Genomic DNA, 13835 nt, shown 5'->3' on the forward strand with positions numbered 1-13835 from the left:
AACATGCTAAAAAAATGAAATGCGTGCAATTCAGCGAGAGCTGTTACAATAAAGAGTTAGCGTCATGTTACAATGAGAAAAGTCACTTTATCCGCCTGTTTTTGCCTTCCCCTAACAGTGCGAGTACAACTTCTGGTGCAATCATCCATCCATCCATTTTCTTTGCCGCGCATCCTCACGAGGGTCGCGGTGAGTGTCTGGAGCCTATCCCAGCTGTCAAAGGGCAGGAGGTGGGGTACACCCTGAACTGGTTGCCAGCCAATCACAGGGCACATAGAGACAAACATTCGCACCCACAATCACATTTAGAGGCAATTTTTCATCCACCCATCCATTTTCTTTGCCGCTCATCCTCACGAGGGTCACGGGAAGTGCTGGAGCCTATCCCAGCTGTCAACGGGCAGGAGGCAGGGTACACCCTGAACTGGTTGCCAGCCTATTGCAGGGCACATGGAGACAAACATTCGCACCCACAATCACACCTAGAGGTAATTTTTTAGTGTCCGATTAATGTTTCATGTTTTTGGGATGTGGGAGGAAACCCACACAGGCACGGGGAGAACATGCAAAATCTACACAGGCGGGATCGAACCCGGGACCTCAAAACTGTGAGGCCAACCCTTTACCAGCAGGCCCACCACGCCACCCCAGAATATTTATCAATACACAAAAATATAATCAAAATTTTAAATGTAAAAAGAAAAATCCAGAAATCGGAGAACTTGCAATATAGCAGGGTGTTGAAATACTTATTTTCTTCACTGTATAATCATATATTTATTTGTATATAATTGGTCTTTTAGACTATTAAAAGAACAAATATAGTGATATGTAAAATAAGAATCGATCAAGAGTTGGTGTTGATCATCATGTACGACTAAACCTGATTAGTTAAAACTTGACTATTATTATTATGCATTGACGCTAAAAAAAAAAAAAAAAAGGTGCAGAGTCATCCATGAATGATTAACTTAGGCGGGCGAGCTCAGGTAAACATTGAGACTCGCACAAAGACAAACACAAAATCGGGAAAGCGAGCACTTCGCAGGCCGGGCGGTTTTCCCACGGCTCACGGCATGTCTTCACTGGCGGTTCCACCGCCGAAACGTCTGCGGACCCCCCTGACGGTCCCTCGGCGTCACATGTTTGGACCCGGACCCTCCAACGTCCCGATACGCGTCTTGCAGGCCGGAGCCAATCCCGTTATTGGACACATGCATCCCGAGACTTTTGAGGTAAACTGAACTGGGGGGGGGGGGGGGGGGGGAAGCATACAATTCTGGTCCCAAGCTAGTCTATATGAAACACTGACTCGGTCATCTTGAGTCCTCGGTTCTAGACTAAATGCAATGCATACTTTCATCTTTTGGCCTGATTGGTCACGGTCCAGGATTCAGGCTGACTGGAAAATTTACTTTGGGTTCTAAGTTCAGACGGGATTTGGAAACACCAGAACTGGGTGTTAGGTTGCGTGGCAGGTTTTGGGGAATTGGGTAAATGGTGGTTGGTCTGAAAGCCCGGGTTGAGGTTTTCGAAGCATAGTACTCAGTCCTAAATTGGGTAGAAGTCAAAGGGTTATTGGGATGGCTCTGTCCCCATTCTAGATAGACTGGATTGACAAGTCTTGGGTTGTCTGAAAGCCTAGGATCAGGTTTTCAGAAAGATTTAGAAGACTTGTACAGTGCTTGGTTAGAGGTTTGGTAGAAGGGTGACTGGAAATACTAGTACTCGGTGCAACTAACTTGGATCTGAAAGGTTTTAGAAGAATTTTGAAGCCTAGTGTGAATCTAAAAGCGTTTAGAAGATTTTTGTTAGTCTAGTAATTTATACTAGGTTCATTGGCGGTCAGGAGTCCTAACTTGGTCTGGAAACGTAGGTTTTGTTTTTAGGTACTGCTGTATTTTTTTGATTTTCTTTTTGTTTTCTGGTCTAGAATCCTTGGGTCAGATTATAGGTGGATTGCGATTAAGAAGTAGAGGTTGTAAATCAAATGGAATAACTAATTTCGGGTTTGGGTTGGTCCACAAATTGCGATTCCATTTTTAGATGTTAAAACCGATTACTCTGTAAAAAGTTTGGCAGAAGTTAAGGAGTGATGCCTGGGACCGGGCGCTAGGTTGACTGGAAAGAGTAGTACTGGGATAGCTGGCATGGTAAAATCCGAAATCCTGGGCTCAGGTTTTCAAAAGCATACCCACACTAATAGGGTCATGGTAATAGTTCATCTTGGTTTCTACAACAAAACCTAGGTTTAGGCCAAGGCTGTAGTTTGATAAAGTATATAAATCCTGGTATTAGGTTGAATGAATACCCTAGCTGGAGGTCTTGGGCTTACTGTGATACCTCCCTTGGGAGATGTTACAGGGTGACTACAATGCCTAAATCCTGGTATTACGTTGAATGATACACATGTAGCGATTTTAGTTTGACTTGGATGACAAGGCCAAGGTACTCAGTTAGTCTTGCTTAGTCCAGGTGAATGTGAGGGCTAAGCCTTGGGGCTAGGTTAAAAAATGAGATCTCCAAGTCCTGGGTCTACGTTCACCAGAATAGCTACAGTATGTTGTCGTTTTGCAGATAATGGCCGACATCCGGAGCGGAATCCAGTACATGTTCCAGACTCGGAACCCGGTGACTCTGGCGGTGAGCGGCACGGGCCATGCCGCCATGGAGTGTGCCATCTTTAACGCTGTGGAGGCCGCTGACGGCGTGCTGGCGGCAGTCAATGGCGTCTGGGGGGAGCGGGTGGCCGACATGGCGGAGAGGATAGGTAACGGCGTTAGCTTGCAAGAGACTTCCTTGATGAGTATCACCCGACATATAGATGATGGGAAATTGGTAAAGGTGTCTGGTGGCATCATGTTTTTGTTCATATTCAATTTTTTTCCTTTAAGTTTTAATCGTTCTACCAATAATCTATAAATAGGATAATGTTAGCTAGTTAGCATTAAAAACATTTCTACGACATAGTCTAACAGCGACCAAATCTATCTATCTATCTGTCCGTCCGTCCGTCCGTCCGTTCATCTATCTATCTATCTATCTATCTATCTATCTATCTATCTATCTATCTATCTATCTATCTATCTATCTATCTATCTATCTATCTATCTATCTATCTATCTCAAGCCAAAAACAACTCATTACTCAAAAAAACTAAATTGAGGTACTGAAAAATCAAGTTTGCACTGTACTTGCACGATATCCAGTTGTTTTGGTCAGGATTTTCAGAAAAAATACATATTTCCCCTAACCCTATTGTAGGTCCCTATTAAGGACCACCCTTCAATTTTGATAATTCCTGGTTAATTCCCATAAATTCTCCAGAAAGTCTCCAGAATTTTGCATCCCAATAAGCAACCCACTGCTACTGTTCTTCGACCCAACAGGCGCCCGGGTAAACACCATCGTTGCGCCCCCTGGGGGATTCTTCACCAACACAGAAATCGAGAAGGTAAAAAGATAAACTAAAAGCTAAAAAAAACAAAACAAAACTGCAAGGCAATGAGGTCAAATGACTCACATGTTGCGGTAGGCGTTATCCAAACACAGGCCTGCGGTGTTTTTTCTGGCCCACGGAGAGTCATCCACCGGCGTCCTGCACCCGCTGGATGGCATCGGGCAACTCTGTCACAAGTAAGAATAATAAGAATTAAAGTGGCAGCATAGAAGGAAGATGACAATTACAGTAAATTTGCGCCTCTCCAGGTACGATTGTTTGTTCCTGGTGGACTCTGTGGCATCCATGGGTGGAGCGCCGGTGTACATGGACCTGCAAGGTGCGGCGTGAAATCCCAAACAATAATTCATTTTCACTTTGCGCTGTTTTTGTCACGCTTTTAAATACTCTATTGTAATAACAACTCCCAATAGAATATTTCTCCATACTACTAATACATACTACGAGACAGTGATTGTGTGAATCTAGATCGGCAGACGGATCGGTGCAGCGTCTGGAGTGATGTGGACCTTGCATCGGTCCATTGTGGTAAAGAGGGAGCTAATTCGAAAGGCGATGCTCTCAGTTTACGAGTCGATCTAGGTTCCTACCCTCACATCTGGGGATGAGCTGTGGGTCGTGACCGAAAAAACAAGATCCCGTATACAAGCGGCCCAAATGAGTTTCCTCCGGAGGGTTTCCGGGCTCTCCCTTAGAGATAGCGTGAGAAGCTCGGTCATCCGGGAGGGGCTCAGTGTCGAGCCGTTGCTCCTCCGCATTGAGAGGAGCCAGATGAGGTGGCTGGGGCAGCTGATCCGGATGCCTCCCGGACGCCTCCCTGGTGAGGTGTTCCGGGCACGTCCCACCGGAAAGAGACCCCGGGGACGACCCAGGACATGCTGGAGAGACTACGTCTCTCGGAAGAACTGCAAGAAGTGGCTGGGGAAAGGGAAGACTGGGTATCCCTGCTGAAGCTACTTCCCCCGCGACCCGAACCGGAGGAGTGGTGGAGAATGGATGGATGGATGTCCGATTACCTTCATTTTTCAGGCACAAAACAAGAGCTAGCTTTAGATTTTGTTGTAGTTTTTTCACAGTGCTTATGTACTTTGTGTTTTTTTTTTACATCGTTACATGAATTTAAGTAATACAGTTTTTTTCATTGGTTAAGTGAACAGCAAATCGTACTATAGCAATAGTTTTGATACTTGCACAAAATGTAAAAAAAATACATTGTGATATCGATGTTCTTAATTGTTGCGTTGGTGTAAAATTTTGCTTCTCGCTATCGGCCACGTCTAGAGATCGACATACTGTACTCGGGTTCTCAGAAGGTTCTGAACGCCCCACCAGGAACGGCACCCATCTCCTTCAGTGAGCGAGCATGGTGAGACCACAGAAGCAAGCCTCCATTTTGAAGCATCTTACAATATAATTGTGGAAAATGACACGCAATATTGTGTAGTGACTGAAGAAATGTGGATTTGCTTCACGTTATGGATCAACATTTGTCACTTGCAATTCTGTTTTATGACCGATTTTTCCCACAGTCGTAAAATATTCAACCGCAGCACAAAGCCGGTGTCGTTCTTCTTGGACCTGAAGTGGCTGTCAAACTACTGGGGATGCAACGGAGAAGCCACCAGAGTGTAAGAATGCCCTTAAAAATATATTTAAAAAAAAAATGAATCAGTTCAGGCGGCATAGTGCGGATGGGTTAGAGCAGCTGCCTCACGGTTCTGACAACCGGGGTTCAAATCCTGGCCCCGTCTGTGCGGAGTTTGGAGGTTCTCCCTCGTACCTGCGTGGGGTTTCTCCGGGTCATCCGGTTTCCCCAGACGTCCCAAGATAGCTGGGATAGCCCTCCTGAGGATAAGCGGCTCAGATACTGTATGGATGGGTGGTTGAAATATTTTGATGGACAAAATCCTATCATCCTTCTTCTCCAATGCACAGGTACCACCACACGGGCCCCGTCTCCGCTTTCTACTCCCTCAGGGAGAGCCTGGCCATCTTGGTGGAGGAGGTGAGGTGACCGGTCAACATTTCAGTGGCTGAAAAGACAGAATGTAATAAATGTTTAATAATGAGGGAACAGTCTATCTAATTTTCTGCCGCTTGGTAGGGTCTAGAACATTCCTGGGAAAGACACAGGAAAGTGGCTGACTACTTCCACACCGGTCTACAACGAATGGGACTCAAACTCTTCGTGGAGGACAAGGTGAAACGTTAAGAGTTATTTTCAATTTCAAAAACTGCTCTCATGATGTTTGTAATAGTTTACAACGATGTTTGTTTGGTTTCTCCAAGGCATTGAGGTTGCCGACGGTGACGACAATCGTGGCGCCACGTGGATATGACTGGAAGGATATCACAGCCTACATCATGAAGAAGCACAACCTGGAGATCTCCGGGGGGCTTGGACCTTCCGCTGGCATGGTGGTGCAACCTACCCCTCTACCTAGCCAGTACCAAGCTAGTTTCCTACCTATCAAGCTAGAAATGTTGCTAATTGGCTCCTAACTGCGTTGTCCAGCAACTTAGCCTGCTACCGACCTACTCGACTATACCGGGAACAAACAACGGCTACCAAAGTACCTGCTACCCACTTACCCATCTGTCTAGAAACCTAGCATGTCACTTACCTATCTAGGTAGCATTTCACACACTACACATCTATCTAATGTAGCTCGCAACCTACCATCCTTGAAGCATAATCCTACCCACCAAATTAGCATGTGATCTAGGTTAGAAACTATATTTGGTACCCACTTTTATCTAGAAAACTAGCCAACTACTTTACCTACACTATCACTCATCCGTCTAGTTACTAGCTAGGTACCCACCTGCGTATCTAGCTAGCTCGTCTTTTACCTACAGTATCTTGCAACTGACCAGGCCAGCTACCTGCCTACTAAACTATCTAGCACGATAACAACCTACGTGGCGAACTAGAATGTCAGCTACCTATCTAAAAACTAGATTGGTACCAACCTACCCGTCTATTTAGCTTGTCAGCTCTGATCTAACAAACTAATAGAACAGAACGATGTGACTTACCCACTTCATTGGCAACCTATATGCTGTAGGTACGCTTCTAGCACCGAGCAACTTAACGTGTGTCGGTCTTTGCAGGTGCTTCGCGTTGGTCTGATGGGATGCAACAGCAGCGTTTCGGGTGCGGACATGGTGCTGGCAGCTCTGAGGGACGCGTTGATGCACTGTCACAAGAGCAAAGTCTGACTCTTAAGATTTGGACAATAACAGTTTGACACTGTCACTGACTGGCATTTCTGCTCCTTTTCAAGCATGAAAGGTGATTTATAGATAAAGGTTTGATTGATATCACTTATAGTTCTCCAACTAAGAGGTGAACAGTGCTCGCTTCAAGCTGTTTGTCACTTGCCGGTGAACTTTACAGGTGCATTCAAAACCTCTTAATTTTTGAGAATTAAGTCGTACGACACGAGAACAGGGTTCACACTCACTCTGACCCCAAACCTAGGGGCCGACAGGAAAAATTTAGGGCCACCAAGGAAAAAAGACTCAACCAATGGTGCCATCCACCATTATTGGTTCATCAAAGGTTCCAGTACCTCCCAGTGATCACCTGTCGCCCCCTTGTGGTCGTTCTCACTGATATGACAGTGGTAGTTTTTAGCAACGTCACTGTCTGGAAACATGACTGCAAACACTTTTGAATTATTTTCACAAGATTTGTAACTGTAATGGCTGCAGATCACTTTTAAAGTCCGCACGATCTCTGTCTTGAACGAGTTCGTTTTCGTGTATTGAACTACGGTCACAGAGCCTGACTTCTGGCTGGTTGAAGTCGATGACTGGACAACTGTAAGTGGGCAGGCACTGCCAGTACTGGCGCTTGGTTGATCCCTACGAGTGCCTGAAGTTGATGCTTCACTATCTTGATATTTTGACAGAAACAGATTCAGACAAATAGAAGATGAGACAGTCTTCGCCAAATCAGGGTTAGGGTGAAATGCCTACTCACAAAAACAAACAATGGAATATCAACGACAAGATGGCGACTATAAGAAAACATTTGTGAAACACAAATTGGCAATTTCCGGCTGTTTTGGATGCCAGACAGATCTCTATTTTTTTTAAAATAAAAGATGATTTTTTTTTTTTTAGGGAGAATTTGCCGTTTAGAGGTCCTCCCTTTTGATTTTTTTTTAATTTAAGGCCTTTTTAGGGGCTTGACCGATTTTCGGTGAATTTTAAGGACTTTTAAGGGCCCCTAAATGGACCCTCAGAAATATAGTTTTTTTTCCTAGGGACTTTTAGGGCCACGTATGAACCCTGGAGAACCATATGAAAACAACAACAAAAAGTTGTAACTGTGGTGCCATCCCCACAGTCCTTAGACCAAATCGGATAAATTAAGAACAGAAAAAAACTTCAAGCGTCACCTCTCACCTCTCTTCTCTGACCTCCATGACACACAAGATGGCGTAATTGGAAACCGATCCATATCCCCCTGCATGGCTCCTTTCTAAAAATATGTCATAATTACTATATAGTCTGTGTTCCATTTTTTAATGTGAATTGATTATTTTTCAATAAACTAACTTTTTTTAAAACGGTCGACGTGATGACAGATGCTGGTGGCTATCTGTGACCAGTGTTTTTTTTTTTTTTTTTTTTTTTTAAATTGTACTACCAGGTTAATCTGGGTAAATATTTTACTCAGGTTCAACGAGCTGGCTGAGATTCACGACGCTTTCCCCTAAGTCAACTGCGTTGTTTCCATGGTCACTTCTTTACGTTAACTTCGAAGGACGATGGCGGCTCCGTCCCCCCCACCCCCAACCACCAACTTTAGTCATTTGGGTGTAGCATAATTTATTTTTACAGTATAAAACAACCACAATTCAGCTTCAGGTACTAGAAAACAAAAGTAAAGAAGTGAAATAAAAGTTGGCATCCACACTCGCAAGTTACGCAGCACCGGATGACGATGACCAAAGGGGCGGGGTTAGCGTCTGAAGAGGGAGTACAGTGTAGTTTTTTTTTTTTTTTTAATTATTTTTGTTTGTTTTTTTAAAAGTTGAACATCTTAAATATTGTTCATACGTTGGATGAGCTATCAGCTAACAGTTATCCTTTGGGCAGCTAAACTATTAAGCGTGGCGTCACGTCACTTTGAACGTTTCGGTGGCGCCACAGAGGTCGGTTAGCTTGGTGCTTGCTAGCCCACCGCTTCGCCAAATGCGTGCATTTTTGTGCACTTTATTCACCGAACCAGATGGTCCGTCGGCCTCTATAGCGAACATTAAATCCTTGCAAGACATTGACGAGCTCAAATGGAGGCGTGCTTGGGCTCCCTGCTGAATTCGGATCTCAGGTTTGCGTGACGCTTCTTGTTTTATTGACTTGTGGTGCGTTAGAGGACTAACCCTGGTACTCGGAAAGAATTCGAAGAAATCATTCGGACATATGTTTTGATGCGATGTCATTTTCATTTGAAAGCTTGTATTTTTAAGTGACTTTGGTGTTCAATACAGAAAATGTGCAATAACTTTTTTCCACATGTATCTCTCCTTCACTAATCTTTTCCTATGTCAGATGTGCTGAACACACCCAACTCAAACAATTAGCAGTTATTTTCAACACATTTTACTTCATCCATCCTTCCATCCATTTTCGTTGCTGCTTATCCTCATGAGGGTGAGTGCTGGAGCCCATCCCAGCTGTCAACTGGCAGGAGGTGGGGTACACCCAGAATTGGTCGCCAGCCAATCGCAGGGCACACAGTTGCACTCACAATCACACCTCGGGGCAATTTAGAGTGTCCAATTAATCTTGCATTTTTCTGGATGCGGGAGGAAACCGGAGTTCCCGGAGAAAACCCACGCAGGCACGGGGAGAACATGCAAACTCCACACAGGCGCTTCACCAGCTGAGCCCACCGTGCCGCCACATTTTTATCCATCCGTCTATTTTTCACGCGGCTTATTCTCACAAGGGTCGCATAAGTATTGGAGCCGATCACTGACTACACCTTGAACTTATTTGTTAGCTTATTTGTTGGTTTCAAAAATGTGTTTTTACGTTTCTCAAAAAGGTTAAAATATGTTTTTTTTTTAAATGAAGTGGAATTTTTTTTTTTTTTTTTTTAAACTCGTTTGTGCACGTTTGAGGCCCATTTATCCGTCCACCCTCGCGAAGTTGGCTATTCCGCTTGTTTATTTGCTTACTTGTTCCGTGTGTTCTCTTCTTCAGCTCTGTGCTGTCGGCGTGCGAGCCGGAGCTCCAGGAGCTGATGCGGCAGATCGACATCATGATGAGCCAGCAGAGGAGCGAGTGGGAGGCGCAGATGCGCGACGTCCGGCTGCGGCTGAAGGGCAGCCAGGAGGAGATGTCGGCTTCCAGGGTGCTCCTCCATCGCAAGGACCTGGAGGTTAGCGCGTACTTGGACGTGGGGGGGGGGACGACTCGTGAGACCATCTTACAATAAGTTTGAAAGTTTAAATGTGTGTGTGAATGTGAGACTGTGGGACTGTGTGTACCAGTTCGATGCTGACACTTTAGTTTTTTTGGCGTCCCCGTTGCAGATCGGGGTTCTCCGCAAGCAGCTGCAGGACCTCCAGACCGGACGGCAGGACCTGGCGACCAAGTACGAGAAGCAGCTGGGGAAAGTCAGCGAGGAGGTGAGGCACGCTCGAGCGCGGGTGTCAAACTCAAGGCCCGGGGGCCAGATCCGGCCCGCCGCGTGATTTTTGTGTGGCCCGCGAAGACAAATTATGAATATGAACTTCCGTGATTTTTTGGTTTCAAATCTGTATCTATTTGTAATATCGTAATGATGACAATGTTGAAATATTGCGAGCATTATTGTGTGCCCAAACATCATCAATAATTTAAAACACATTAAACTCGATTTCTAATTCCAAAAGTCGCTCATAAATTTTCACGCGTAAATATGATGAGGCAAAAGAGTTTCATGGTTTCACAGTCATAACGTGCTTCTGAGGATAACTGTAACTACAATGTTTAACACCCCTGCACTAGAGAGATGGCAATATTTTCTTTTCTTTTATTCAATCCATAAAGGAAACCAAGCTTATACGTAGTCACATACAGTAATTGTAGTGGATCTAAAAAAATATCCATACACATGTTAAAATGCTGGATTTTTGTGAATTAAATAAAATAATACCAAGTTAAATAATTTCATAAATTTGAGACTTTTTTTTTGCTGCTTTTTAACTATTTTCTATTAAATGCATTGGAATTTATTTTTTATCCTTCCCCTGACTGATACCTTTGAACATGCATCCATCCAGTTTCATTGCCGCTCATCCTCACGAGGGTCGGGGGGGAGTGCTGGAGCCTATCCCAGCTGTCAATGGGGATGAGGCGGGGCACACCCTGAACTGGTCGCCAGTCAATCTTAGGGCACATGGAGACAAACAGCCGCAGTCACAATCAATCACACCTCGGGGCAATTTAGAGTGTCCGATTAATGTTGCGGGTTTTTGGGATGTGGGAGGAAACCGGAGTCCCCGGAAAAAACCCACACAGGGACGAGGAGATCATGCAGTCTCCACAAAGGCGGGTCCGGGATTGAACCCGAGACCTCAGAACTGTGAGGCCAACGCTTTACCAGCTTAGCCACCGTGCCGCCCTACCTTTGAACAATTAGGGGAAAAAAAGTCAGGGAAAGGCTAATAGAACTTCGGAACTTTATTTGGGCTTAATCAGGGGCATTTTAATTAGTGCCAGGTGAGTGCTGACTCCCATTTAACATGATTTTTAATGTGATTGCTTATGAATCCGCACACGTTTCCGAGACAGTGTGTAGACTTGTGCAACCACATTACCACAGATAAGCGGCAAAAGAAAATGGATGGGTGGATGTTTGAATTTATTGATGTCAATTTTCTTTTCCCCCTCAGTTGGACAAGTTAAAGCGGAGTTATCACAAGCTTGAACGCAGACGTGTGAGGAAGTCCAACAGTGAGGAATCCAAATCCAAAGACGGGGACGAGTCTGAAGTCAGGATGCTCAATGAAAAGCTCGAGGTGTTGTTTACACCCTTTTCACACATACGTTCTCCGATGGCAATATTAGTCAAAAACCCTTCAATGTTTTTTGACCAAAGAATGTAATTTATGTATCAACAGATTAGTGAGATAACATCGGGTGAAAATGCCCAGAATGTCCTTTTTTAAAAAAACAAAAACAGATATTCTAGTTGGTGTTTTTCATCTGGCAGTTGAGATAGCCAGATTTGTCATGAATATGCTCCATGGAAATGATTTTTGCTGTGATTGGATCGCCCATCATCTCAGTTTATATATGGAAGAAAAAAAAAAAAGCTTTACTCTTATTGGTCGTTGGCGGTGTCCAGGCGTTCGTAAACTCGAAGGAGGCCAGTCGTAGACAGTCGCTTTTTGCCGTCTAGATGAATGCCCCGTCATTGTTTACAAACTTAACATTCTGAAATGAAGTAAAAAAATATGGCACTTACTTTCTGTGAATGTCCCTTTGCTGCCACCTGCTGGCGACGTGACTGACTGCATCCCGGGCCTGTCGTGCTGCAGGAGTACAGTCAGAGTTTGGTGGGCTACCAGAAGCGGCTGGCAGACTTGGAGGCCCAGAAGAAGAGTCTGAATGATGAGCTCGCACATGTCAACGTAAGCACACCTCAGTACTTTATTTATGGAATGAAATGATTATTTGATATTTTTTTTCTCATTTTTTGGTTTTGTTTTGTAGCATAAAATACACATCTATTTTTAATTTTTGTAAACCCTGTAATTGTTGTTATAATCAACCAAAGAGGCTGCTATAATTGAATCTTTTTTTATTTAAATATTTAGAAATTGTACAATATGTACTTGCTTGTTTGTCATTTGTTTATAGTGTGTTATGGCTTTATTTATTTTATTTTTTACTTTTTTCACATTTTAAAATGAATTCACATTGTCATTTTAGTATTTTAATTAATTGTCTGCAATTTACCATGCATTATTATAATTATTTTCACTACTGATTTTATGTATAAAGATGTAATGGTTAAGATGGCTTCTGGAATTAAATTATTGTAATAAATGTACATAATCATTTGTTTTCAATTATAGTAGAATTTTTGATATTTTACATTTTATTGTATCATAATTTTTGCAATGAAATGCCTCTGTTGTAGTTTGTATATTTTACACATTATTTAGTAACTCTTAAATTTGTAATAATTCAATTTATGCAACGACCCCATTCAGATCAAAGTGTCTAGATATTGGTTTCATAGATTTTTAAAAAATGTAATTTTTGAAATTGGTTTATAAATTTCTACATATTTTTTGTGCCATTATTTAAAAGCAACCATTGAATTCATGTAAAAAAAATTTTTTTTAATGATTTTTGGTCATGTGCAGGTGCAGCGTGCGTCCGAGCGCCAGCACCCCACCTGCTGCTCCGACGTTCAGCGTATGCGAGCCCAGCTGGAAAAAGTTCACCACGAGCTGCACACGCAAGAACTGGAACTGGAGCGGCTCCGAGCACTGGAGAACTCGCGCTCGGCACGCGACCGCAGGGAGCAGCAGGTAATGGACGACGAACTCTGCGACAAAACGTTTGGGGTGACTGCTCAACTCGTGCGCGACTGACAGGACAAAGCGGAGGAGGTTGCGAGGCTTCACAATGACGTCAGCGCGCTCAAACGCGTGCTGGACGACAAAGAGGAAGTCATACGGTGGGTAGTTTACTATCCCCGCCTGTGTTTACATCGTAATGCGTTTTCATAAATGTGTGTATTGATTTGTTTATGATGTATTGACACGCGAATGTGTTTCAGTTCACTGGAGGAGCGCGTGGCGTCTCACGACTTTGCCGGCGCCGAGAAGCTTTGCGAGGATCTGGAGAGGACGTCGGTCGAGCTCGACCGCTCTCGCGCGTGTGAGGCTCACCTCGACAGCCAGGTGGCGCAACTCAAACTTCGGTAGCTGACGACCGCCTCCATCTTGTTTGCTTCGTGTTGGTGGTGGTGGTGTTATTTGAAAGGGGTGTGCGCTCGTTCAGACTGGAGGAGATGCGCATCCAGCACGTGAAGTTGCAGCAAGAAGCCAAAATCCTAAAAGATGCCTTTGACGCCTCAGTGGCAGAAGTCAAAAAGGTCAGATATCCCACCAACACACACATGCACACACTAATGACGCACCATACAAGAATCAGACATCAAGCAGAACGTAAACAAAGGTCCACTGTCGTGAAATGGATGATTTTTAGTATGTTATTAATGAAAAAAAAACGCCAGCCGGTATGGACCCATCTGTTTTTTCACAGATTTTGACGTACATGGCTTTTTGTCACTTCCGCCATGAAAATCCTCTTGAGGGATTTGTTTTCGACAGAAGGAGGAAGTGATGTTAAG

At 44.0% G+C, this 13835-nt stretch overlaps 2 protein-coding genes across 7 annotated transcripts in view; one reads left to right on the forward strand and one right to left on the reverse strand.

Annotated features, from left to right (window-relative positions):
* LOC133503321 (tetratricopeptide repeat protein 39C-like) overlaps nucleotides 1-13835 on the reverse strand; it is a 30010-nt gene that overhangs the window by 14437 nt on the left and 1738 nt on the right. For 4 of the 5 annotated variants that reach the window (XR_009795706.1, XM_061824830.1, XM_061824831.1 and 1 more), the window contains 6 exons: nucleotides 13372-13555; nucleotides 11934-12000; nucleotides 11788-11863; nucleotides 9970-10065; nucleotides 9658-9871; nucleotides 3524-3627 (listed from right to left, as the gene is read on the reverse strand). Coding sequence is in view for 4 of the 5 variants with exons in the window: in XM_061824830.1 (XP_061680814.1) it covers nucleotides 3524-3627; nucleotides 9658-9871; nucleotides 9970-10065; nucleotides 11788-11863; nucleotides 11934-12000; nucleotides 13372-13424 (610 nt within the window). In the remaining variant the exon portion in view is untranslated. Of the gene's footprint in view, nucleotides 1-3523; nucleotides 3628-9657; nucleotides 9872-9969; nucleotides 10066-11787; nucleotides 11903-11933; nucleotides 12001-13371; nucleotides 13556-13835 lie in introns of all 5 variants that reach the window. The other variant, XM_061824832.1, reaches the window with a different exon arrangement.
* Nucleotides 3604-8036, forward strand: agxta (alanine--glyoxylate and serine--pyruvate aminotransferase a). 2 transcript variants are annotated; one of them, XM_061824840.1, is made up of 7 exons: nucleotides 3604-4489; nucleotides 4742-4826; nucleotides 4990-5088; nucleotides 5396-5465; nucleotides 5565-5660; nucleotides 5750-5878; nucleotides 6575-8035. In XM_061824840.1, the coding sequence occupies exons 1-7, from the start codon at nucleotides 4336-4338 to the stop codon at nucleotides 6680-6682; spliced, it is 741 nt and encodes a 246-aa protein (XP_061680824.1). In that variant the 5' UTR covers nucleotides 3604-4335; the 3' UTR covers nucleotides 6683-8035. The 2 variants fall into 2 exon arrangements, with proteins under 2 accessions (XP_061680824.1, XP_061680825.1); XM_061824841.1 differs by having other exon boundaries at nucleotides 3623-3779; nucleotides 6575-8036.

The sequence above is a fragment of the Syngnathoides biaculeatus genome, chromosome 7 (assembly GCF_019802595.1).
Source record: "Syngnathoides biaculeatus isolate LvHL_M chromosome 7, ASM1980259v1, whole genome shotgun sequence".
Lineage (NCBI taxonomy): Eukaryota > Metazoa > Chordata > Actinopteri > Syngnathiformes > Syngnathidae > Syngnathoides > Syngnathoides biaculeatus.

Bases quoted from the DNA above. Each gene is read 5' to 3' on its own strand.
- agxta (XM_061824840.1), top strand. From the start codon at position 4,336: ATGCTGGAGAGACTACGTCTCTCGGAAGAACTGCAAGAAGTGGCTGGG. The intron at 4,827-4,989 runs GTGAGACCACAG...TTTTTCCCACAG, and splicing joins TCCTTCAGTGAGCGAGCATG to TCGTAAAATATTCAACCGCA. The intron at 5,089-5,395 runs GTAAGAATGCCC...TCCAATGCACAG, and splicing joins AACGGAGAAGCCACCAGAGT to GTACCACCACACGGGCCCCG.